The 27,653-nt window shown below is 49.6% G+C and overlaps 1 protein-coding gene across 1 annotated transcript in view; it reads right to left on the bottom strand.

Moving 5' to 3' along the window:
- Nucleotides 1-26,857, bottom strand: part of LOC309553153 (store-operated calcium entry regulator STIMATE-like) — a 177,549-nt gene extending 150,692 nt beyond the window's left edge. The window contains exon 1 of the mRNA XM_082254062.1: nucleotides 26,660-26,857. Coding sequence (XP_082110188.1) covers nucleotides 26,660-26,807 — 148 coding nt within the window. The 5' untranslated portion in view covers nucleotides 26,808-26,857. The remainder of the gene's footprint in view (nucleotides 1-26,659) is intronic.
- Between the last annotated feature and the right edge of the window lie 796 nt (nucleotides 26,858-27,653).

Genomic DNA, 27,653 nt, shown 5'->3' with positions numbered 1-27,653 from the left:
CTTACGAAAGCCATAAAGGCAAATATCACGGTTTCTCTGATGAGTGCATATGCGCAGAATCCTAAAGAGCTGGTCTGCAGAATTACCATGTAAAATATTACTGGCTGGCTTCCCTTTTCAGGGAGAACAACTTTTTGGTGATGATCTGGAGAAGTATATCCAAAAGATCTCGGGGAAGGGAAGAGTACATTGCTACATGTTAAAAAAAAGAAGAGCAGGTGTCCTTCTTTTAAGATCCCCAGCACTCATACTACCAGTGCTAATTCCAGACCGTGGCGACGGCCTCAACCACCTGGATCCAGAACCAAGCCTTCAGGGCAGGGTCAGAAAAAGCCCTGGGCCCAGAGTCCAGACAAGTCTTCCTCTAAGCCTACTCTGTGAAGGGGCGCCCCCACTCAGTTGAGTGGGGGGAAGGCTGCTAGAGTTCTCAAGGGTTTGGGTGGAGTAGATTCAAGATAACTGGGTTGTCTCCACCATTTCGCAGGGGTACAAGCTGAAGTTTCGTGTGTTCCCGTATCCTTCGTTTCTAAGGTCAAGTATACCGACAGACCCCCTAAAAAAGAAGGTCTCTCTTTCTGGCACTGAACCAGCTGAGGGCTCAAAAGGTGATAACAGGTTTCCGGAGGATGAAAGGTTCAGGGTTTTTTACTCCAACCTGTTCATATTCCCCAAACCAAGCGGGGATGTGAGACCTATTCTGGATCTCAAGCTCTAAACCAGTTTCTGAACGTTCTTACTTTCCGCATGGAGTCAATTAGTTCGGTCACAGCCTCCTTGCAGGGAGAGGAATTTCTAGCATCCATAGACATCAAGGATGCATATTTTTTCACGTGTCTATATTCCAGGCCCATAAAAGGGTTCTACACTTTGCGATAGCAAACCATCATTTTAAGTTTGTGGCCCTGCCTTTTGGGTTAGCCACAGCTCCAAGAGTGGCCACAAAGATCCTAGCTCCAGTATTGGCTGTTCTAAGGTCCCAAGGGATATCTGTAACAGGATCTATTACTAATAGATCAATCGACTTCGGCTTTAACCCGAAATGTCCTCCAGATTTCTAGAACGTCTGGGTTGGATAATGAACTTTGCGAAGTCAGCATTACAGCCAGTCCAGCGTCTGGAATACCTGGGTCTTCTTGTGGACACAGTACAGGCAAAAGATATTCTTGCCAGCAAAAAGAGTCTCAGGCCTGAAGGATCTGGTTCGGTCTGTAGTAAGGCTGAGATATCCTTCTACACATCTTTGCATGATGTTACTAGGAAAGATGGTGTCTGCATTCAAGGCTAATCCATATGCTCAATTCCATGCCAGACTCTTAAGCCCCGTACACACACGCAGATCGTCGTCATACAAACGTCGGCGGACGAAAGATCTGCCGATTGTATGCGTGTTAGTATGGTGCCTCCGACAGCTGTCTGCACACAATCTGTGGACAAGAGTCTTTCTTGCAAACATGAAAATTTTTGTCTGCAGACACCAGAACGGACGATTGTTCGCCTGTCAGTACAGAAATCAGCCGACAGACCGCAGATTTGCAAGACTGGGCATGCTCAGAAAATAAAAAACACAGGGAAAGTTAACCATTACATGACATCACTTCTGCAGTCAGCTGAAGTCTGTGGACAAAATTCTTGTGCTGTCCTTGTGCTGTCTTTGCACTTTTCAACAGACACCGACATCCCGGGGAGAAAAGACGAACATTTGTATGACGACGATCTGCGTGTGTGTACGGGGCTTTACAGAACAACATTCTGTCTACATGGACCATAAGGGTTCAGTCTCTGGACTGGTCCATGTCTCTGGTACCAAGGGTATGTCAGAGTCTGAATTGGTGGTTGTGGACCCGAAACCTGGTGAAGGGGAAATCCTTTCTTCCAGTGACCTGGAAGGTTGTGACTACAGATGCCAGTCTCTCCGGCAGGGGAGCGGTTCTGGAGGAAGCCACTGTCCAGGGGAAATGGTCTTGGGTAGAGAGCAGTCTCCCCATCAACATTCCGGAAATCCGAGCAGTCAGTCGGGCTTTGAAATACTGGACGCCCAGACTTCAGGGTCACCCTGTCAGGGTACAATCCAACAATGCCACAGCTGTGGTTTATGTCAACCATCAAGGAGGCACAAGGAGTCAGTCAGACCAGAAAGAGGTGGATATCATCCTGTCCTGGGCAGAGAAGTTTGCCTGGCAGCAGCGTTTATTCCAGGAATAGAGAACTGGCAGGCAGATTTTTTGACCCATCAACAGATGCCTCCAAGGGAATGGTCCTTACATTCCGAGATTTTTCAATCAATCAATCTGCCTACGTTGGGGGGGTCCTAGGTTTAACATCAAGTTGAAGAGATTTGTGTCCAGGACTAGGGTTGAGCGGACACCTAGATGTCCGTGTTCGACGGGTTCGGCCGAACTTTAAAAAAAAGTCCGGGTCCGTGTCCCGGACTTTTACCGAACTTTTCCCGGACACCGAACCCCATTGAAGTCAATGGGGACCCGAACTTTAAGGCACTAAAATGGCTCTAAAACACCAATGGAAAGGGCTAGAGTGCTGCAAATGGCAGCAAAACGTAGTTAAGAGCATGGCAAGTGCTCTGCAAACAAATGTGGATAGGGAAATAACTTAAAACAACAAAAAAAAAAACAGAAAAATAAAACAATGTTCTTCATCTCTGAAGGACGAGGCCCATAAGGAGTAGGAGGGAGGTTGAGGTGGTGGTGGATGTGGCGGTGTCATAGGCGTGCGCACAGGGTGTGCCTGGTGTACCTGGGCACACCCTAATCACCTAGGGCACATAGCATTATCGCTCTGTTTGCCAGTGAGGAGATGGGAAAGATCTCCCTCGCACCTGCTCTGCTCTATTTCTCTTTGCCAGCAGGGAGAGTAATGTATCGGGGCCATGTACATGTAGGCAAACACATGCATGTGTATTTCAACTTTGGGGTGCACACCCTAATGCAATAGGCTGCGCACACCTATGGGCGGTGTAGGTGGAAGCGGCGGTGGAGGAGGACCAGGGCCGGATTAAGAGCATCATGGTCTTGGTGCTGAGGATTTTGAAGGGCCTTAAGGGCCGTGCCTTGGCATGCACCCAGAGGAGGAAGGGTGCAGCCATGCATGCCTAATTCAACATGGGATGCTGTCTCTGAAGCCCATAAACACATCCATGCATCGGCAACTGTCCCTCCTTGTCCGGCCTTCGCGCTGTGTGGGGAGGTTCTGAGGGTGCTGCCTGGGGAAGCGAGCATAGAAGCCAGACTTCTGTGTTTACAAGTGACAGAAGAGCGGTCACAGTGAATATGGCCAACCCGGGGCCTATATAAAAGGTAGGGGCCTGCATGGAGCTGCAGCTCCAATAGCCCCTACGTTAATCTGGCCCTGAGGAGGAGGACGAGGTAGCCAACACTGCTTCTTTTCACAAATTTTAAATGAGGGTACACCCCAAAAGAGTTAGAAAGAGCAAAAATGGAACAATGGCTGGGTAAGGTCGGTATCCATTGCTATTCTGCACAAGGTACGGAAAAGTCCCGTGGGATCCATGCCTGGTTCATTTTAATGAACGTGAGCTTGTCCACATTGTCTCTGGACAGGCGGCTGCGCTTGTCTGTTATAACACCCCCAGCCGTGCTAAATACCTGTTCAGATAATACACTGGCTGCAGGGCACGCCAGCACCTCCAAGGCGTAAAGGGCAAGCTCAGGCCATGTGCCCAATTTGGAGACCCAGAAGTTGAAGGGGGCAGACCCCTCATTCACTACATGTAGGCGTGTGCACACATACTGCTCCACCATGTTGGTAAAATGCTGCCTCCTGCTAAGACGTTCCATCTGAGCTGCTGGTGCTGCTGTTTGTTGTGGCGTGCTGACAAAGCTTTTCCACATTTCGGCCATGCTAACCCTGCCTTCTGAGGTGCTGGCGGTGCCCTGGTTGAGTTGGCGACCTCCTCCTCCGCCTTGTGCTTCCACTGTGGCCCCGCTGTCAGATGGGAATGCCAGCAGCATCGCGTCTACCAGCGTGCGCTTGTACTCGCGCATCTTGCGATCGCGCTCCAGTGAGTGAATTAAGGACGGTACGTTGTCCTTGTAACGGGGATCCAGCAGCGTGGCCACCCAGTAATCAGCACAAGTTAGAATGTGGGCAACTCGGCGGTCGTTGTGGAGACACTGCAGCATGTAATCGCTCATGTGTGCCAGGCTGCCCAGAGGCGACGAAAGGCTGTCCTCTGTGGGAGGTGTATCGTCCGTGTCCTCTGTATCCCCCCAGCCACGCACCAGTGATGGCCATGAGCTGGCCTGGGTGCCACCCTGCTGTGAACATGGTTCCATCTCCTCCTCCAGCTCCTCCTCCTCCTCATCCTCCAGAACTGTGCCCCTGCTGGACAATTGTGTCCCTGGCGTTTGTGTGTGCAGGAACCCACCCTCGGAGCCCCTTGCGAATGACTGCCCTGAAAGCCTTTGAAATGTTACCTCTTCATCCTCCTCCTCCTCCTCCTCATCCTGTGCCACATCCTCTTCCATCATCGCCCGAATTGTTTTTTCAAGGAGGCATAGAAGTGGGATAGTTAAGCTGAGAACGGCATCATTGCCACTGGCCATGTTGGTGGAGTACTCAAAACAGCGCAACAAGGCACACAGGTCTCGCATGGAGGCCCAGTTATTGGTGGTGAAGTGGTGCTGTTCCGCAGAGCGACTCACGCGTGCGTGCTGCAGCTGAGACTCCACTATGGCCTGCTGCTGCTCGCACAGTCTTTCCAGCATGTGCAAGGTGGAGTTCCACCTTGTGGGCACGTCACATATGAGGCGGTGAGCGGGAAGGCCGAAGTTACGCTGCAGCGCTGCCAGGCGAGCAGCAGCAGGGTGAGAACGCCGAAAGTGCGCACAAACGGCCCGCACTTTCTGCAGCAGCTCTGACATATCGGGGTAGTTTTTAAGGAACCTCTGCATCACCAAATTCAGCACATGCGCCAGGCAAGGGATGTGCGTCAAACCGGCTAGGCCCAGAGCTGCTATGAGATTTCTCCCGTTATCGCACACCACCAGGCCGGGCTTGAGGCTCGCTGGCAGCAACCACTCATTTGTTTGCTGTTCCATGCTCCTCCACAACTCCTGCGCGGTGTGTGGTTTGTCCCCCAAACAGGCAAGTTGTAAAACTGCCTGCTGTCGTTTACCCCTGGCCGTGCTGAAGTTGGTGGTGAAGGTGTTACGCTGTCCGGATGAGGAGGCGGTAGAGGATGAGGAAGCGGAGTAGGAGGAGTTAGGAACAGGAGGCAAACTGAAGCGCCCTGCAATCCTCGGTGGTGGAAGGACATGCGCCAAATTGCTATCCGCCTCAGGCCCATCCGCCACTGCATTTACCCAGTGTGCCGTTAGGGAGATATAACGCCCCTGACCGTGCTTACTGGTCCACGTATCGGTAGTTAGGTGGACCTTGGCACAGATGGCGTTGCGCAGTGCACACCTGATTTTTTCCCCCACTTGGTTGTGTAGGGAAGGGATGGCTTGCCTGGAAAAGCAGTGGCGGCTGGGCACGACGTACTGTGGGACAGCCACCGACATAAGGTTTTTAAAACTGTGCGTCTCCACCAGACGGAATGACAGCATTTCAAAGGCCAATAATTTTGAAATGCTGGCATTCAGGGCCAGGGATCGCGGGTGGGTAGGGGGGTACTTCCTCTTCCTCTCAAGTGTTTGGGAGATGGAAATCTGAACGCTTCCACGGGACATTGTGGAGATGGTTGTTGGTGACCCAGGTGGTGGTGTTGCTGACAGATCGTCTGTTTGCGGGGTGGCAGGTGCCGGTATCACTACAGATGTGGCTGGAGCGGCCGAGACTGCAGCAGAAGAGGAAGCAGGATGAGCCAGAGACGTTTCTTGGTTTTGAAGGTGTGTACTCCACTGCAGCTCGTGCTTTGCACTTAGATGCCTGATCATGCAGGTTGTGCTCAGGTTGAGAAGGTTTATGCCTCGCTTCAAGCTCTGATTGCACAGGGTGCAAACCACTCGTGTCCTGTCATCAGCACATTTTCTAAAGAACTTCCACGCTAGAGAACTCCTTTGAGCTGACTTTGGTGCGCTCGTTCCCTTGCTGCGTTGGGCAGTAGCGGGCGTAGTGTCTAGGGCACGGCCGCTCCGCTTCTGCACCCTGCTCCCTCTTCTGCTGTGCTGGTGGCTCTGTGCGACCACCGCCTCTTCCTCCAAACTACTCAGGTCACCTGCATGACGTTCATTCCATGTGGGGTCGAGGACCTCATCGTCCTCCACATCATCTTCCACCCAGTCTTCACCCCTGCCCTCCTTGTCGGTCTCCACAATGCTGAACGCCGCAGCAGTTGGCACCTGCGTTTCGTCATCATCGGAGACGTGCCGCGATGATCCTTGCATGTACTCATCTTGAGAAATAAGTGGTTGGGCATCGCTGCACTCAATCTCTTCCACTTCTGGGGCAGGGCTAGGTGGATGGCCCTGGGAAACCCTGCTGACAGAGTCATCAAAAAGAAGAAGAGACTGCTGTATGGCTTGGGGCTCAGACTGCTTGCCTGATTTGCAAGGGGGTGAGGTGAAAGACGGTTGGACATCGGCTGCAGGTGCCAACTGTGACCTTTCTGCAGTAGACTAGGTGGGAGACAATGTGAAGGAACTGGAGGCACTGTCAGCAGCAAACCAATCTACTATCGCCTCCACTTGTTCTGGCCTCATCACTTCTAGGGGCGTATGATGCCCTACCAAATACTGATGCAGGTTCTGTCGCCTACTCACACTTGAGGAAGGTGTTTCACTTGTGCGTGTAGCTGGCACAGATCGACCACGTCCTCTCCTTGCAACAGGAGCTCTAGCAGCAGCACCACCACGACCCAGGCCACGGCCCCTATTTGACGCTCTCCTCATATTTCTGAAATTTAAGATCTTGCCCTAGAAAGGTCTTTATAGAATAGCGGAACAAAAGAACAACAGTATCGCACGGGTGTATCTCACAGTCAAATATGCAAACTATGCCGCAATTTAATGTTTTTTACACCAAAAGGGTGTGTATTGAATAGCGGAATAGGATAAAAAACTGTGTATCTCACACGTACAAACACAGACTAGGCCCGATTAAATTTTTTCCTACCCTAAAGGGAGGATGAGGAAGAGGAGTATGGAACAGGCAGCACCCTCAAATCTTCAGAAGTATGAGATGAACCCCAAAAACTTGGAAAGGTGGATCTCACACGTACCGACACAGACTATTCCGCAATTTAATTGAGCCCCAAAGGTTTTTATTGAATAGCGGAATAGGAAATATGATCAAAAAAAAGTGTATGTTTTTCACACGTACAGAAGCACACTAGGCCCCAATTACTATTGTTTGTACACCTAAAAGGATGGATGAGGAGGAGGAGTATAGAACAGGCAGCACCCTCAAAGCTTCAGAAGTATGAGATGAACCCCAAAAACTTGGAAAGGTGGATCTCACACGTACCGACACAGACTATTCCGCAATTTAATTGAGCCACAAAGGTTTTTATTGAATAGCGGAATAGGAAATATGATCAAAAAAAAGTGTATGTTTTTCACACGTACAGAAGCACACTAGGCCCCAATTACTATTGTTTGGAGGAGGAGGAGGAGTATAGAACAGGCAGCACCCTCAAAGCTTCAGAAGTATGAGATTGTATTCACTGTACCCCACAAAGATTGTGTTCACTGTACCCCACAAAGATTGTGTTTACTGTACCCCACAAAGGTTTTGTTCACTGCACCCCACAAAGATTGTGTTCACTGCACTCCAAAAGGATTGTCTTCACTGCACCCCACAAAGATTGTGTTCACTGTACCCCACAAAGGTTTTGTTCACTGCACCCCACAAAGATTGTGTTCACTGTACCCCCCAAAGATTTTGTTCACTGCACCCCACAAGGATTGTCTTCACTGCACCCCACAAGGATTGTCTTCACTGCACCCCACAAGGATTGTCTTCACTGCACCCCACAAAGATTGTGTTCACTGCACCCCACAAAGGTTTTGTTCACTGCACCCCACAAAGGTTTTGTTCACTGCACCCCACAAAGATTGTGTTCACTGTACCCCCCCAAAGATTTTGTTCACTGCACCCCACAAGGATTGTCTTCTCTGCACCCCACAAAGATTGTGTTCACTGTACCCCCCAAAGATTTTGTTCACTGCACCCCACAAGGATTGTCTTCACTGCACCCCACAAGGATTGTCTTCACTGCACCCCACAAGGATTGTGTTCACTGTACCCCACAAAGGTTTTGTTCACTGCACCCCACAAAGATTGTGTTCACTGTACCCCACAAAGGTTTTGTTCACTGCACCCCACAAAGATTGTGTTCACTGTACCCCCCAAAGATTTTGTTCACTGCACCCCACAAGGATTGTCTTCACTGCACCCCACAAGGATTGTCTTCACTGCACCCCACAAAGATTGTGTTCACTGCACCCCACAAAGGTTTTGTTCACTGCACCCCACAAAGGTTTTGTTCACTGCACCCCACAAAGATTGTGTTCACTGTACCCCCCCAAAGATTTTGTTCACTGCACCCCACAAGGATTGTCTTCTCTGCACCCCACAAGGATTGTCTTCACTGCACCCCACAAAGATTGTGTTCACTGTACCCCCACAAAGGTTTTGTTCACTGCACCCCACAAAGATTTTGTTCACTGCACCCTAAAAAGATTGTGTTCACTGCACCCTAAAAAGATTGTGTTCACTGCAGCCCACACACAGAAAAATGGATGTGGATCACTGACACCTGCCTATCTCCTATCCCACACCACACAGCAATATCGATTGTAGTTTGTAGAACACAGTTTCCCTAAAATTCAGCAGACTCTGTCCCTAACAGGATTGAGAAGAGATCGTAGATCAGGAGAACTAAGTGCAGACCCCACCCCACACAGCAATATCGATTGTAGTTTGTAGAACACTCTGACCCTAAAATTCAGCAGCAGCCTCTCCCTAACAGGATTGAGAAGAGATCGTAGATCAGGATTGAGTGCAGACCCCACCCCCCACACAGCAATATCGATTGTAGTTTGCAGAAGACACTGACCCTATAATTCAGCAGACTCTATCCCTAAAATGCCTACAACTCGCCCTGCCTAAACACTCCGACCTGTCCCTCAATTCTATCCGGACACAAATGGTTTTTTCCTGCCTATCTTTCCCTAATCAGCAGCCAGCACGTTGATGTGTGCTCTGTCCCTGATCTAAGCAACATAATGACGCCGCTGCGGCTGCCTCGAACTTATAAAGACTTGGTCACATGCTTCAGACGGCCAATCACAGCTACTGAGACATTTGCAGGCATGGCTGGGATGGCTTAAGGCACACCAGTTAAACGATTGTTGATTGGCTGTTGAAAGCCCGCCATGAAAAGAGCGCCAAAGCATGCAAAACCCGGAAATAAAACGACCGAACACGGATTTTTACCCGAATATACAGTAAAGTGTCCGTGTTCGTGTTCGGGTAACAAAAATCCAATTATTCGGTACGAACACGAATAATACAGTCCGTGTTCGCTCAACACTATCCAGGACCAGGCATCAACTCGCAGTCGGATGCTTTAGGGACTCCTTGGAAGGAGTATTCTATGATTTATAGTAAATATAATGTAGTGCTGCATTTTAAAGTGCAAAAGTGATGAATGCAATAAGTAAGTGAATCAATGAATGTGTTGCCTTGTGTGCAAAGGATGCAAAATAAATGACATAAGATGATGCATATAAATATTGCTCTTACTAATAACATATTAAAACATTTAATAAAGAATGGTGATGGAATAAAGTGCTAGTAGCCCATCCTTATGTGCAAACGTAGGTGATGGTGAGGTGACTTTGTGGAGCAAGGTATCTCCACTAGGTAGACCTTATCACAAAAAGTGCAAAACAATATACAAAGTGCAAAATAAATAAATAAATGGTGTTTTAGTGTCCATACACTATAGAATGTCTATTGTAATAATACATCCGATGGTCTCTTCACATATATTTTATCCTCAAAATTGTGCTACAAACTTGAACGTGATGTATCCAAACAAAGTTTAAATAAATTGTGCAGATTGGATCATGCATGTCCAAATTAAGAACCTTGCATATGGTGAAAAACTTCTAGATCAGTGGTTCTTAACCTTGTTGGAGGTACTGAACCCCACCAGCTTCATATGCGCATTCATCGAACCCTTCTTAATTGGAAAAATAAAATATGATTTTATGAGTCTAGTCTCGGGAGGGGCACTGCCAGAAAATAAGGTGTTGTTTACATAACTGAATTAAACGTATCATACAAAGTAAAATGTACAGAGGTCAGTAGGCTGTAGGGCAGCGTACAGAGGTCAGTAGGCTGTAGGGCAGCGTACAGAGGTCAGTAGGCTGTAGGGCAGCGTACAGTGGTCAGTAGGCTGTAGGGCAGCGTACAGAGGTCATTAGGCTGTAGGGCAGCGTACAGAGGTCAGTAGGCTGTAGGGCAGCGTACAGAGGTCAGTAGGCTGTAGGGCAGCGTACAGAGGTCAGTAGGCTGTAGGGCAGCGTACAGAGGTCAGTAGGCTGTAGGGCAGCGTACAGAGGTCAGTAGTTTGTAGGGCAGCGTGCAGTGGTCAGTAGTTTGTAGGGTAGTGTACAGTGTTCAGTAGTTTGTAGGGTAGTGTACAGTGTTCAGTAGTTTGTAGGGTAGTGTACAGTGGTCAGTAGTTTGTAGGGTAGTGTACAGTGCTCAGTAGTTTGTAGGGCAGTGTAGCGAGGTCAGTAGCATGTAGGGCAGTGTATATGGGTTCAGTCGTTTTTTGGGCAGTGTAGAATGGTCAGTAGGATGTAGGGCAGTGTACAGAGGCCAGTAGCATGTAGGGCAGTGTATACGGGTCATTTGATTGTAGGGAAGGATAGAGTGGTCAGTAGGCTGTAGGACGGTGTACAGAGAATAGGGCAGAGGACAGGAGTTGCCAGGACAGAGGATAGGACAGTGTACAGGGATCAGTAAAGCCACACACCAGGGGGCTGGGAGGGCACACACCAGCAGAGGGTCAGGAGGGCACACACTGGGGGGGGGGGGGGTCAGGAGGGCACACACAGGGGGGTTATGAGGGCACACACCAGGGGGTTGGAAGGGCATACACTGGGGGGAGGGTCAGGAGGACACACACAAGTGGAGAGTCAGGAGGCCACACACTGGGTGTCAGGAGGGCACACACTGGGTGTCAGGAGGGCACACACTGGGTGTCAGGAGGGCACACACTGGGTGTCAGGAGGGCACACATCAGTGGCTGGGAGGGCACACACTGGGGGAGCCAGGAGGGCACACACTGGTGGGGGGGGGTTTGGGAAGGCATACCATGGGGTATCAGGAGGGCACACACTGGGGTGGGGGGTTGGGAGGGCATACCATGGGGTGTCAGGAGGGCACACACTGGGGGGAGGTGTTGGGAGGGCATACCATGGGGTATCAGGAGGGCACACACTGGGGGGGTTGGGAGGACATACCATGGGGTGTCAAGAGGGAACACACTGGGGGGAGGTGTTGGGAGGGCATACCATGGGGTGTCAGGGGGGCACACACTGGGGGGAGGTGTTGGGAGGGCATACCATGGGGTGTCAGGAGGACACACACTGGGGGGGAGGTGTTGGGAGGGCATGCCATGGGGTATCAGGAGGGCACACACCAGGGGGCATTCACAATGCTTATTGAGCTAAATGAAAAGGACATGCATTTCCATTTGTCAGCTAACAGCACCTCTATGCTAAGCTGCAGTAACTCAGCAGACTTAGCATAGAGGTGCTTGCAAACTAATCCACCATGTACAGCTAGCTGAGCCTACCTCCAGGAACATTCACTCGCTTCCCTCTGCTCAGCTGCTCATACTTCCCTCTTCCAGGCGGGCGCGATCTCCGTGGTCAGGTACATCCCCATCCCGCCCACTCAAGCAGCAAGCAGCCTGCAGGAGATAGGCTGGAAACCTGCTGGGGGAGGTACAGGGGGCAGAGCGTAAAGTGTCTATGTGTAATGGCTGTGAGTCGTCCCGACCGCAGCTCTGATTTCCGGGGGGGGGGGGGGGGTTGGCCTCACAATCAGTAATATTTTCTCGGGGGGAGCAATTTCCCTGTTGCCCCCCCGCCGAACCCCTGAGACTGACTCACCGAACCCCTGGTTAAGAACCACTGTTCTAGATGCTGTGATAATTGTAGAAAGTGAGTATGATCCTCCGTGCTGGTGCCTCTCAAAACTGTGGGCCTGGCCTCTCACCTCTCACTTTCTTGCAAATAGCCTTATGGGTTAAACCTGTATTTTCGGGGGGTCCTGGATGGTGGAGCCCTCGCGGAGTATATCACCTCACTCCTCCTCACTGCTCTTTAGCTTGCCCTCAGGGGGAAGGAGTATAAGCAGAGACCTCTCTTAGTGTAGTATTAAAATGTAGTTTATTTAAAAATATATAGTGACTCACATATCAGATAGTACAAATCGGCGTCTGTCTCGGTGTGTGTGTGTCTCTCTTCCTGGTTGCGTCACTTCCGGGTACGCTTCTGACCTGCCCTACGCATTACGCCACATGCATCGTGATTTCTTCCGGGGAGCCGATTGCTTCCCATTGGTTGTCAGACCTTTGTCCGGGGAATGTTACATTTGCTTCTGCCTGTGAAGCCACCATTGTGTCCTTGGGACTTAAAATTTGGGGTTGGCAGTTTTGCAAAAACAGCCTTTTGAATCTCTGGGGCAGGTTCCCTTGGTTCTTTTGACCAGAAAACTGGTCTTTTTGATTGCGATAACTGCAGCTAGAAGGGTATCCGATCTAGCAGATCTTTCCTGTAAAGAGCCATTCTTGATTTTTCATCTAGATAGGGTGATTCTACATCCACACCCAGGTTTTTTGCCCAAGGTGTTGGCCGCCTTTCATTTGAATCAGGACATTGTACTACCTTCCTTTTTTCCAAATCCTCACTCAGAGGAGGAAAAGTTATTGTAATGCGTACATTTAAGTTTTACTTCGAGAAATCAGCTCAGATTTGTAAGACCGAGAGCTTGTTTGTGCTGCCAGAATGGCCCAAGAAAGGCTTGACAGCATCTAAGTCTACGATTTCTCAATGGATTTGCCAGGTTATTACCCAGGCGTATGATTTAGTAGGAAAGGTTTCCACCTTTTCCTGTAAAGGCACATTCTACCAGAGATGTAGGTGCCTATCTGGTACATTGCCATCAAGCCTCTATGGCTCAGATTTGCAAGGCCGCAACCTGGTCGTCGGTGCATACGTTCACTCGTTTCTATTGAGTGGATGTTAGGTCCCAGGAAGAATCTGCATTTGGCCGCAGTGTTCTGCAGGGAGCGGTGTAATCCTTTTGGTGGTCAGATGGCGGTATTTTTTGGTGTCCCTCTCCCCTGCATTGCTTTGGGACATCCTACATGTTACGATTCATGACTTTGTGTCCCATGATGTATAAAAAAAAGAATAATGGATTTTTTAATACAGACTTACCTGTAAAATCCATTTCTTTAAGTGCATCACAGGAAACAGAGGGGTCTTTATTGCTTGATACAAAACAGATGTACTTCCTGTGTGGTAGGGGTTATATAGGGGGGACATCCTTTCTGATTGGTTGCCAGTGTCCTTCACCTGTATGTGGCTATATAACCCATGTTTTGATTTATGGCTCTGTGTCCCATAATGTACTTCAAGAAATGGATTTTACAGGCAAGTCTTGTACAGGTTTTTAAAACGCAATTTGTTTTTGAAAAAATGCAACTTAATGAATTTGAATGCACAAAAACCATAATATAATGACCAATGGTAAGGTAAAATATAAAAAAACGATATGCTAAGTAAATAAATACTAAGGATGTCATGCTTTAAAATTGGGTCCGACCGTGAAACAGTCAAATCACGGTACCTAAAAATCTCCATAGACAACACTCTAAAAGTCTTTTCAGGTTACCAGTTAAAGTTACAAAAGAGGTCTATGCTTCATTTATTACTTTCGTTCTGACATTTGCAGGGATTTCTTACATGTGTGGTCGCCGTACATATGCATGCCAGACCTACGTACGCATTCGCATTTGCGCATGAGCACAGGGGAACAGGGGCACTTTAATGAAAATGTTTATTTTAATAGTTTTTTATATTTAAAACTTTTTTTTTTAACACTGTACCCTTTATTTTTTTTTATCAACTTTATTGCTATTATAAATGTAGCACCCTCCTAGGTAGGTGCTAGAGCAGGGGTGTCAAACTCAATTTCATCACGGGCCGCATCAGCATTATGGTTGCCCTCAAAGGGCCAGTTGCATCTGTAAGACTAGATTTCCAAAGCACCCTACTCCCCCCCCCTTACATCAGATGTTAAGAGCCCCCCCCCCCCAGCTATCAGAGGTCAAAAGTCCCCCACCTTCTTTTACATCACAGTACACCCCCTTTACCTTGTGCTGCTGCCTGGAAGAAGCTGTGGATGTAGCTGGGAAGCAGAAAGTGCAGGGTCTAGAGGAGGACCAGAGGAGGGCTGGAGTTTGCTGAATGCTAAGACCAGGGGAGGCAGAGACGAGGGGGTGCTGAATCTGTATGAGGAAGTCTGTCCTCCTCTTTGCTGCCAAATGCTGAGACAAGTTTTGGACAGAGATGAGGGGGTTGCCACAGCTGCAGGAGAGGTGCGAGGGCCATATGAAATGGCCTGGAGGGCCACATTCGGCCCGCGGGCCTTGTGTTTGACACGTGTGCTAGAAAGAGAGTATAGTTTTGGATCCTTTCTGCTTACCAGAGAGATTGCCAGGTAAATCCATATTATTCTCTGCCTACCAGAGAGCAGGATCTGCTAGCAAGGTCTGCAATTGGTGCTCAGGTGCAGCTCAGTTTGTCTGAAGTGTTTCACACTGGTCCAATAGGGAGGCATATTGAAAAGTAGGAGGAAACCTGGCAAATAAGTGCACAGGCATTTAGTACAGCTTTGGTGATTGGCAGAGGAAAGTGCCTCTGTGCATGCTGGGATACTCTATAAATGCCAAGGGCACATGTCCTTGGGGTCTTTCAGCTGGAGAGCAGGGTCCCAGAGGGAGGGGGGAGCTGCCCCTCCTCTTTAGAAGTTGCCATGCGGCCTCAGGTGGTCGACCCGAGGGCCTGAGAGTCAGAGAGGAGCTGAATCAATAGGTCCTGAAGAGCTGACTGGAAGGGAGTCACTGGAAAGAATCTGATTCTGCATACATTGAGTACAGATCTGGGTCATGGGGCCTGTCCTGAGTGGGCTATCCCTTCAGCTAGAAGAGTGAGTGGATGGGTGTCAGTCAAGGGGATGCTAGAGAGTGTCCCAAAAAAAAAATGTAGCTGCATCAAGTCTGCTGCTAGAGAGAGCAAGAAGACTTAACTCCTTCTATACAAGTGGCAGTATGGTTAAAGCAGTGTGTCTGCTTCCACAGGTAACCTGGTGAGGCCAAGTGAGAGTTGTCCCCTTATCAACTGTAAATAGTTCAAGTTTGAGTATCCCACTATTCCCTTCTCCCATCCAAGTTGCACAATAAATATAAAACCAAAACCCCTGGACTGTTTATTAAGTAACGAGCCACTGGGAGTAAGGTTTGATGTGTGAACTGTCCCTAAGTGACTGTCTGCAGGTAATCAGAGGAGGCCCAAGAAGTCATCACACAGCAAGCCCTACGGGGACAGTGGTACATAATGGGTCAACAACATGGCAAGGGCCATAAAAGGTCCTCTATATGGAGAGATCTGGGGCCTCCAATGTAGCTGATCAGACACAGATTGGTCTGATCAAGAGGAGTGCAGAGTTTACGATAGCGGGTAGTATGAGCAGGGAGAGGAGTATGGAGTGTAGGGAGGTGTGTGGTATGTGCAGGAGAGAAGTGTGAAGTGTAGAGCGGTGGGTAGTATGTGCAGGAGTGGAGGGGGGAGTGTATGGTAGTAGGTAGTATGTGCAGGAGAAAAGTATGGAGTGTAGGGCGGTGGGTAGTATGTGTGTAATATTTTTTACAATTTTATTTTTTATAATTTTTAGTTCTCAGTGCTCCTGGAGAAGGGGGGAGGGTATGAAGCAATGGACAGTGTCAGTAGGGCAGTGGGGATGGTATCAGTAGTATTTTGTTTTACATTTTTTTTAAAATAATTTTTGTTATTTTTATCAGCCCTTTGGTGGGCTTTGGTGAGATATCAGGGGTCTAAACAGATCCCTGACATCTTCCCTTTGAGACCGAAACTGAAGCAGAATAAATACAGTTTACTATGCTCAGTTATCAAAGGACACAGGAGCAATCGGCATGACATATTTAAAGGCCCCTTCCTCCTCCCTCCATCCTGACAGATCCCCCACAGCAACTCGGGAAAGCAGGGAAGCCAGCTGTGGGGAACCGGAGGAAAACACAGGGGTTTGGAGAACAGAGAAGAGCCGGAGGAGGAGGGGTTGTCAGGGATGATCGGTACAGCAGGGGGGACAGTTGCAAGCACCGATCTCCCTGTATAGCTTTTCAGCTGACAGCCATGGGAGAGGGAGAGGAGGTGAAGCGGCTGTCAGCTGAAAAGCTATACATGGAGATCAGTGTTTGCAACTGTCCCCCCTGCTGCACCGATCATCCCCCACAGTCAACCACGACAATGATCCACAGGTGCAATGTGGATCACAGTCTATGACAGCTTCCTGTTGCATATTTTCCCTCTCTTATCATAGCTTATAGCAAGCCCATTGTCTTTGACCCTTTCCTGTTCCATGCCTGTAATCTCTGACCATTTCTTGTACTAAACTTGGCCATAGATGGTTCCAATCTCGGCCAGTTCAGCAGGGACCAGTAGAGATTCGAACAACGTATGGACAGGCTGAGTGTACCCAAGTTGATTGATCAACTTGGGTACAACCAGCCTGTTGTATTTTACATGTGATTTTAGCTAGCAGTAATCACTGTGTTCTCTCAGCAGGGACAATGGCTCCACGGGAGGGATTCCCTGATCAACACTGAATGTGCTGATGGGGGAAACAAAATTTCTCCATCTACGGCTGGCTTAAGGGATAAGTTCACCTTTTGGAACATGTAACATGTACCACCTATATTTAGGATGAAACATGTAACATGTTCCAACTGCTGCACACCCTTCTTTCTGCCCCCCCCCCCCGGTGACAGCGGGTGGGCATCTTCTCTAGGTGCCCACTGTGTCACTGTTTGAAAAAAAAAAATGCCCCCTTGGCCACGTTATTTATTCAGAGTCCCCGGTGAATGGGAAACTACAAGTCCCGACAGCCTTTGCGGCTTTCAATGAACTACCACGGCGCTGTTGAGCACTCTGTCAGTATGTATCTGTCTGCCCGAACGAGGTACAAGCAGACAGATACACTGACAGGTCGGTATGAGTCCAACATTGCAACCATGGTTTGCTGATCACGTGTGCAATGCTTTCCAGGCTCCAAGTAAAATAAAAAAATAAAAAATAAATGCACAATTTTTACCTGCAAAAAAGATGTGCATTTATTTATTTTTTTAAAGGTGAACGTATCCCTTAAGCCCATTGGCCATCTTTGACTATCTCCTACAGCATCTCTGCCCTCTCTATCTTTCCCTTTTAGCAAGCCCACAGTCTTTGGCAATCTCCTATAACATGTCTGCAGCCTCCCACAATCTCTTGTAGCATGCCCTAAGGCCCTGTTCACACCTGAGCGTTTTTCAGCTCGTAAAACGCTCATCTCTAAAGTTTCAAAATGCCCAACAAGCAAAATCCTAATAATTTCTATGGCCCCTGTTCACATATGAGCATTTTGTCACCTGAAGCTCAAAAAAGTACATGAGCTTCTTTTTTGGCAGATTACAAGCGTTTTTGTTAGATGTCAATGCCTAAAAAAAAAAAAAAAAAAAAAAAAAAAGCCTGAAAACAATACGCTCAGGTGTGAATGGAGTCTAACGGCCCGTATACACGATACGAAAATCGGAAGGAAAATTTCATCTGACGAACGATCTGCCGATTTTCACATGGTCAATACAGTGCTTTCGACAGCCGATTACGGATTTCTGGATGACAAAAACTGGATGTGCAGGCTATAAAATTTTTATCGTACATCAACACAACGTCCGATTTTCATTTAATTAGTACAGTTTTCGCCCGAAAAAAATCTTAAGAGCAAGACTAGGCATGCTCAGAAATGAAAGAACACATAGAAAACAATTCAACACATGACATCACTTCTGAAGTTGAATTCTGTCGTATGAACGTAACCTCTTCACTTTCCACATGAAACTAGCATGCAACAAAATACAGACGACAGATCGTTCGATAGTGTGATCGTGTGTACGGGGCTTTAGGCTCCGTTCACATGTAGGCTTTTGGGATCGCAGGCAGAATTGCCGCGATTCCAAACCATTGCCCGAGCGATTCCCATGACTTGCAATGGCACCGCAAATGCTGCGTGATTTTGGTGTGATTGTCGCCAGACGAATTGCAGTAAAATCACGCAAACAGGATCGCGGGATGCCTGGAGCCCAGAAGAAGTTCTTGTACTGAAGCTGGATACACACTATAAAATGGTCTTTTATTTTTTTTTCCTTTAGATTTACCAAAACCATATAATAATACAAGGTCAAATCTAAGCACTTTTAATTTGTATGCAATCAGGCAGGCCCTTGCACTACATAGTTGAAGGTAAATCTAAAGGAAATCTAACAACAAAAGGTTGTATAATGTGTATCCAGCTTTAGTCTTTGACTATCTCACGTTGCAGATCTGCTGCTTCTAACAACTTCTATATAGTATTGCATTCACTGATTATTAAGTGTGGCCCTTAGGGGATACATCTAAGACTCCTTTCACATGGGCGGTGCGCCCGACGGTGTCTGTTCTGCTCAGAAGGATTGACCTGCTGAACCCAGCTGAGCAGGCGAATGACAGCTCCTTCCCGGCTTTGTGTGCAGAGACAGAGCTGTCAGATCCCCGCTGTCCTCTATGGGGAGATCGGATGAGAATGGACCGCCTGTCCATTCTCATCCGATCCTCCAGACGGATGGAAAAACTGAATTTTTGTAAAATCTTACCTGTAAAAATTCCTTTCTCTGAGTCCTCCGACAGTCGCCGCCTCCTCTAAGTCATCACTATTGGGTATTGACTTCCGCTCCGTACGAGTAGCTAGGCATAAGACTTAGTCAAAAAGAACAAAGTCATTTGCATATACACACCCATGGTGGCTGTCCCACTAGGTCAATACCCCCCTGCAGTGACCACTCCCAACTCAGTTTGGTAGCATAGCAGTAGGAATTAAGACAACAACCCCAAAAGAGGGGAGGGGGCGGCGACTGTTGGAGGACTCAGAGAAAGGAATTTTACAGGTAGGATTTTACAAAAATTCCGTTTTCTCTTACGTCCTCCGACAGTCGCCGCCTCCTCTAAGTCATCACTATTGGGATGTCCCAAAGCAGTGTATGCATGAGGGGTGGGATACGAAACCGTAGAAAATGCAACGCAGTACCCACATCAGAGAAAGGAATCTTACACACACCGTAAGAGAACCTTCTGGGCAACAAAAAACAAAGCTCAACAGGAGCAACAGCCAGGGACCCATAACAAAACAAGGGTCCCTCATGGCACTGCCGCACTGAGAACCTTGCGGCCAAAGGAGGCATCAGCTGATGCCAGAACATCTACCTTGTAGAATTTGGAAAAAGTGTGCACAGATGACCAAGTTGACGCCTTTCACACCTGGGCCACCGAGGCCCGATGCCAGTAGGCCCAGGACGCACTCAAAGATCTGGTAGAGTGCGCCTTAACAGGGAAGGGAGGAACCCGTTCCTTCAACGCATAAGCCTGTTCAATGGTCTGTCTGATCCATTTGGCAATAGTTGCTGCAGACGCAGCCATGCCCTCCCGAGGTCCCTCAGGAAGGACAAAGAGGAAATCCGTCTTCCGGAAAGATTCCGTAGACGACAGGTAAACCCTGATCGCCCTGACAACAGCCAAGGAATGCAGAGCAACCTCCTTAGGATGCTTAGGCTTCGTACAAAGCGAAGGCAAGACAATGTCCTCATTAATGTGGAACTCAGAGACCACCTTAGGAAGAAAGGAGGGATGCGGACGCAAGACCACCTTATCCTTGTGAATCACCAAGTACGGAGAACGGCAAGATAACGCTGCCAGTTCTGACACCCCGCGAGCCGAAGTGATCGCTACCAAAAAGGCAACCTTCTTAGACAGCAGAGGCAACGAAATCTCCCGGATGTGTTCAAAGGGAGCACGCTGTAACACGGACAGAACCAAGTTCAAGACCCATGGAGGTAAGGGCTCCTTCCTGGGAGGAGCCAAATGTCGCACACCTTGAATGAAGGTGCGAACCAGAGAATTAGACGCCACAGGGCGTTGGAAAAGAATAGCCAGTGCAGACACCTGGCCCTTTATCGTGGCCAACGCCAAACGCTGGTCCACCCCAGACTGGAGGAAGGCAAACACTCTTGACACCGAGTATGAGCGAGGGGTGATCCCCCTGGACTCACACCAGGCGAAATAAGCCTTCCAGGTACAGTAATAGATTTTACCAGAGGAAGTTTTCCTAGCCTTGACAAGGGTAGGAATGACCTCAGGGGAGAGACCCCTGTCCCTCAGGACTTGGGTCTCAACAGCCAGGCCGTTAAAGCCAGCGACTGTAAAGCAGGATGGAAGAGCGGACCCTGAGACAGGAGATCTTCCCGCAGAGGCAGCCGACACGGAGGCGCCACTGCCAGGTGAACAACGCCGGTGTACCAGGACTAGCGTGGCCAGTCCGGCGCCACCAGAATCACCAGGTGCGGTTCCGAGGCTAACCTGCGGAGGAACCTGTATAGAAACTGAATCGAAGGAAAGGCATACATCAGACGATACTGATGCCAAGGGGCCACCAACGCATCTGAGGCGTCTGCCCGAGGATCGAGCGTTCTTGCCACAAACCTTTCCACCTTTTGGTTTAGCCGAGACGCGAACAGCATTTGGAAGACCTCCGGGTGCAGGGGCCATTCCCCCTGGTCCAGGATCTGGCGGCTCAGATAGTCGGCCTGCCAATTCTCCACACCCGGAATGTGAACTGCTGAGATTGCCGGGACATGAGTCTCGGGCCAAGACAGAATGTCGGTCACCTCCCGGGCCGCCCGGGCACTTCTGGTGCCCCCTTGGTGGTTGATGTAAGCCACCGCGGTCGCATTGTCCGTCTGTACCCGAACAGGATGGCCCCAAAGTCGGTCCGACCACTGGAAGAGACAGAGTTTTATCGCTCACAATTCCAGCACATTTATCGGGAGGGAGGATTCCTCCTCCGACCAAGTGCCCTGGGCAGACAGGTTGCCCAGGACTCCACCCCATCCCGACAGGCTGGCATCCGTGGTAATCACCGTCCACAACAACGGACGGAAGGACTTGCCTTCCGACTCTGTCGGGGACTGAAGCCACCACAGAAGAGCCAATCTGGTCTGACGACTCAATGAGACGCTCAGATCCAGGGACTGAGGCAGTCGGTCTTTGCCTGGAGAGCCCGCGTGTGAAACTGAGCAAAGAGAATCGCCTCGAAGGCCGACATCATCAACCCCAGGCCCCGCATACAGGTCCTGAGTGACGAGGATGGATTGTCCCTGAGGGACTGATCTCGTCCCGTAAAGTCCGGAGCTTGTCCTCCGGCAAGAACACCTTTGCCTGAGCAGAGTCCAGAATCATTCCCAGATAGGGAAGACGAACCGATGGAGACAACGTCGATTTTTGAATGTTGATGGTCCATCCGAACTCCTGTAGCGTCTGCACCATGGTGGACAGATCGCACAGTAGGTCCTGGCTGACACTCGATCTCAGAAGAAGATCGTCCAGGTACCCCAAGACCGCAATGCCCTGTGCCCTTAACAGGCCCAGAACCGGCGCCAGTACTTTGGTAAACACCCTTGGAGCCGAAGCGAGACCAAAAGGTAATGCCACAAACTGATAGTGGTCCTCTGCGATAGCAAAACGAAGGTACCGCTGATGACCCTCGAAAATGGGGATGTGCAGGTACGCATCTTTTAGATCTATCGAGGCCAGGAATTCCTCTGGACTCAGGGAGGCCACCACCGAGCGGAGAGACTCCATACGTAACTTCCGGACGCGCACAAAGCGGTTCAGCGCTTTCAGGTCCAGAATAGGACGTACCTTTCCCTCCTTCCTGGGCACAGTGAACAGATTTGAATAAAATCCCCGAAACCTGTCCCGATGAGGCACCGGGACAATCGCCCCCTGGGCAAGGAGACGCCCTGGAGGCAAATAAAGATTGGAGGGAAAAAATCTGTCCGCCGGCCGGGAAAGGAATTCGATCTTGTACCCTGATCGAATGATTTCCTGAACCCACCTGTCCGAAATCCGGAGCAGCCAAGGTTGGAGGAAACCGTGCAAACGCCCCCCCCCACCCCTGAAACGGTGAGGGTGTCCTTTCAGGCAGAGGCGGATTGACCCGCCGAGCCGGCATTGCCTGACTTCTGCTTGCCCACCCAGGGCTTCTTCTGGCTACCCTGGCCCTTGATTTGGTTCCGAAAGGCACGAAAGGACCCCTGATTGGATCGAGGCGCAGAACCCCTGCTTGCCACGAAAGGACTTGTGCTTCAGGTTCTGGGGCAACATGGTGCTCTTGCCCCCTGTGACGCCTTTCACCAGTGTATCCAATGCCTCGCCAAAAAGGCGAGAACCAGCATAGGGAAATTCAGCAACTGTTTTCCGCGAGGACTGGTCAGCCGACCAGCTCTTTAGCCAGATCAGTCGCCGGCTGAGTACCGAGACACTGGACAGGCGTGCTACTAAAGGGGCCTCATTTAAGGCCGCATCACACAAATACATGATTCCTTGGTGAATTTGATCCACCATATCCAGCCGGGCAGGCGGAACAGCATCAGACACGAGGTTGCTCCTAAGCACCTTAGTCCAATCCGCCACCGCCTGAGCCACCAAAACGGACGCGAAAACGGGTCTAAGCAACGAGCCCGCCACCGTATAGGAATGGCGGGCTAGAGACTCCAACTGTCGGTCCGTGGGATCCTGAAAAACCGGGGTATCCTCAGAAGGAACCAAGGTAGCCTTGTTCAGCACGGCCACAGTGTGATCCACCTGCGGAGGCACACACCATCGCGATTCCGTAGCCGGTGCAAAGGGATAAAGCAATTTGAACCGACTAGGCACCAGGAATGGACGTTTAAAGTGCGCCACATGTCATTAACAGTGTAATGAAACTCAGCGGGACAGGGAAAAACCTGCGCCGACTTGCGTGTCCTGTGTTTCCCAAATGAGGACACAATGCCCGGAGGATTGGGCTCATCCTCCAAATGTAGTGTTTCTTTAACAGAAACTATCAATTCATCCATGGTCGCACGCTCTTCGGGCGACCCCGGGGAGGAAGTATCAACCCCCTCCACCTCCGCCCCCCCCTCAGACCCCAGTGGGTCGAAGGATGAGCGAGACCCTGAAAAGGGCATGCTCACCGCAGCAGCCATATCACCATCTGAATCAGAAGAGAGAGACAATCTGGGCCTCTTTCCAGCAGCACGTTCAGCCATCAGCATTTCCATATTGGACACCAAGGTCACCACTACAGCGGCCAAATCAGGTCTCAGAGGGGCCACAGGAGAACTGGGGTCCCCCACCAGAGCTGAGGGGAATTTGCTGTCCTGAGAATCCATTGCCCAAGATGAAACAACAGTGCATTATTTTTGTACTGCCCCTTTAAGACCACTGCGGAGTGCGCAGCCCACCGCTACAGATACAGTGACAAAGACCCCCAAACAGGAGAAGAAAAAACTGAGCCAGAAATAACAATACAGAAGGTAATGAGAGAGATAGCCTGCAGAGCCCACAGAGTGTTACCACCAATGTCGCTGCTTCAGAGGAAAAGGAAGTGCTGTCAGAGGAGGCTGAACTATAAGCTGCATGACTCAGGGAAAATGGCTGCTGAACATGAATGGAAGGCTCCGGCAAAATGGCCGCTGAACATGCGGTCGGAACGATCGTTCTGCCACCGCAAAATGGTGGCGGAAGGCGCCAAAACAGCATGTAGTATTGCCCATAGTGAAGCCAAAACATGCTTGCCCATACCTAAAATGGCGGACCGCGCGGTTTTACCCCGCTGCGGCCGCCACACACACAGTCTGCGCCCCCACAAACACCGAAGTGACACAGGGCAGGGGACCCCCAAAAACACACAGCACCGCAGCGCATTTACAAGCGATCCCCGCAGGGACCGCATAGGGAGTCACACAGGCACAGACATGGGGACACACAGCAACACAGGACTGCCACCCCAGACAGAGGCCCCACACAGAAGTACTTACCTGTACCAGATGGCGTGGGGAGCCTCTCAGAACGGAAAGCCGCTGTCCTCAACTGGCAGGGAGTGCCGTTAGCCAGGGACCTTACACTGCAGTATCGCAGATGTGTCCAGTGAGGTAGCCACCTCACGGCTGCATCCCTGCAGCGAGCAGGGATGGGTCGTTCATAGTGCCAGGACGAACCATGGCTGAACGCTCGATGGTGGGCTGGGGGTCCATCTGACCCTCTGCCCTGGAGAACCAGGGAGGTCAGTCCGAATCCCAGCACCGCATGAATCCATCTTCATCCGAAGAATCGACTAAACTAAAGCTGACAAAATAAACAGCTAGTAAAGCAAGAAAAAAAACTGACATTTTAAAAAGAAAATCAAATAAAAAAAAAAAAAAAAAAAAGATTAGAGAGGCTGAGACTGTAACCCCAGCACAGGGAAGCCTAACTACTCCTGACGCTAGGCAGAAAGAAACTGAGTTGGGATTGGTCACTGCAGGGGGGTATTGACCTAGTGGGACAGCCCCCATGGGTGTGTATATGCAAATGCCTTTGTTCTTTTTGACTAAGTCTTATGCCTAGCTACTACTACGGAGCGGAAGTCAATACCCAATAGTGATGACTTAGAGGAGGCGGCGACTGTCGGAGGACGTAAGAGAAATAGGGTTTCCATGTGTCCGAATCAGATCAGATAGCAGCGAGTGTCAGCGGAGACATCCGCTGCTCCATAGGGCTGCATGGAGCATCCAATCTGGTCCGTCTGAAAAAATGACAGGCAGATCGGATAACCCATGTGAAAGGGGCCTATGGCTGCTCTCGCTCAAGAGGAATTAACCTGGTCATTAAACTAACTCCTCTCGAAGTTGGGAAATTTGTGTTGGATCAGCACATGTAGCCAATTAGCTGCAACACTGATAAGTGTATTCTGGCAGCAGAGAAGTCCCACTGTTAGAATACAATAGCACAATGGAGAGAATTCCTTCATCCACCTCCAACCTACCATTAGGCTGGGTTCACGCTTGTGCGGGCTGTTCTGCCCTCGTTTCCACGGGCAACAGCTATTCATTCCAATGGGCTACCGTGCCCAACGAAACACAGGAAAGAAGTCTCTGCACTACTTTGGAAATTGCAGCCTCCATGGGAACCGCAAGCACAGCCCAGGGTGGGTGCAATTTCCAGTGCAGGAGGCATGCCTTTAGGATTAATGGCATCACTGTGTGGGTGGTTGCAGCTGCGGGAATTTAGCTCTGTTCACACCTATGCAGTTTGCTTGTGAGAATTTCTGCAGTGGTTTTTGTGGGGTTTTTCTACCGCGATTTTGCCACAATTTGTGTTTATGCTTTTTTGGCAAATGTGTTGCTGGGTAGATTTAAACAAATCGCTGCAAAATCGCTGTAAAGACGCACTACATGCTTTTCTGCAGCTTCTTCATTGAAGTATATTGAACCAAAAAAGCACTGTTTTGCATTTAAAAAGTCCCGGACCCTTTCCAAAAAACGCAGAGGCACAAAAATGAGAAAAAAAAAAAAAATGAACAAAAATGTATGTGAAAGTGTTTCATAGAAACCCATGTTAAAAATAATGAACTGCGTTTCTGCAAAAAGCATGAAAACATGCACTGGTGTGATCCAAACCTTAGTGCGGATCCGGTAGCGGCATTCCCCGCCCAGGTGTGAACCTACATTAATAGTTCAAAAACTACATTTTGCTGGTGTCTTGCTTTGCTCAGTTGGACTTGTGGTGGAAATAATCTGAAATGGCTGGTACCAGGGTGAGGAAGTGTCGGGGATACTCAAAGGTATTTAGAATACTGTGAAATGCACATTTGTTTTTGGCGTCAAAAGTCCAGCAGCACAATGTACTGTGCTGGGTTCACAAAGCGGACAAACATACCAAAAAAAAAAAAAAATACATAATAAAAATTATTCACCTGACAAAAATATCTGCGTACGGCTTAATTATACCAGCCCAGAGTGCACTATAATGGGCATTGCAATATTAAGTTTTGAACTTTATTGAAGTATCACAATATAACGCTTCATTTTACCCTATGCACCGCATGTTGTGTCGTGTGGTGCGCAAAAATAGGGACTTACTGCGTTTTTATGCATCGCACTATACACTTGAATGCCATTTATATATATATATATATATATAAACAAATAAACATTGCAATCATAATCTCACATCCTCTACTGAAAGTAACAACAGTGTGACATTTCCTGCTACAATTTATTACACTTGTAAACAACACACAGCACGTGGCTCCATGATCCAGATGCACTAGAACAAACACTGCCCTCCCCCCAGACTTGTATACAGGGCATGCTGACACTTCTAGTCCCACTAATAATGGCAGAGCTCAGTGTTGTGCCGAAATCACACAGGCAGGAATACACAATGCAGACACGTGGAGGAGTCGGAGAAGTTGGAATACTCACACATCAAAGTGCTGAACGCAACCACAGCCAACACCGCCTGGAGGAGGACCCCGAAATGATCCATCAGCGCCCCATTATTACAGCCCTGAGGATCTCTCACCAGATCGCTGCTATTGGACACACCTTGTGCGATCAGTCGTCCGTCCATGTCTGAGGAGTCCGGGTGTGTGATCAATCCAGAGATAGAGAGGGCAGAGCTACTACACAACGGAGGAGACTCCCCGAATCAGTGCGGACAAAAGGCTTTCCACACTCTGTGTGCTCTGTGTGTCTACTGAGAGCACTACTTCCACCTACTCACTCCTTACACACTGCCTGCACCTACTCACTCCTTACACACTGCCTGCCTGCTCACTCCCTCCACCTACTCACTCCCTACACACTGCCTGCTCACTCACTCCCTACACACTGCCTCCACCTACTCACTCCCTACACACTGCCTGCCTGCTCACTCCCTCCACCTACTCACTCCTTACACACTGCCTGCCTGCTCACTCCCTACACACTGCCTGCCTGCTCACTCCCTCCACCTACTCACTCCCTACACACTGCCTGCCTGCTCACTCCCTCCACCTACTCACTCCCTACACACTGCCTGCCTGCTCACTCCCTCCACCTACTCACTCCTTACACACTGCCTGCCTGCTCACTCCCTCCACCTACTCACTCCTTACACACTGCCTGCACCTACTCACTCCTTACACACTGCCTGCCTGCTCACTCCCTCCACCTACTCACTCCCTACACACTGCCTGCTCACTCACTCCCTACACACTGCCTCCACCTACTCACTCCCTACACACTGCCTGCCTGCTCACTCCCTCCACCTACTCACTCCTTACACACTGCCTGCCTGCTCACTCCCTACACACTGCCTGCCTGCTCACTCCCTCCACCTACTCACTCCCTACACACTGCCTGCCTGCTCACTCCCTCCACCTACTCACTCCCTACACACTGCCTGCCTGCTCACTCCCTCCACCTACTCACTCCT

The sequence above is a fragment of the Pelophylax lessonae genome (assembly GCF_965119305.1).
Source record: "Pelophylax lessonae genome assembly, chromosome: 4".
In the NCBI taxonomy this organism is placed as follows: domain Eukaryota; kingdom Metazoa; phylum Chordata; class Amphibia; order Anura; family Ranidae; genus Pelophylax; species Pelophylax lessonae.
Note: the sequence above shows the minus strand (reverse complement) of the source record. Positions and strands in the feature narration are given on the sequence as shown.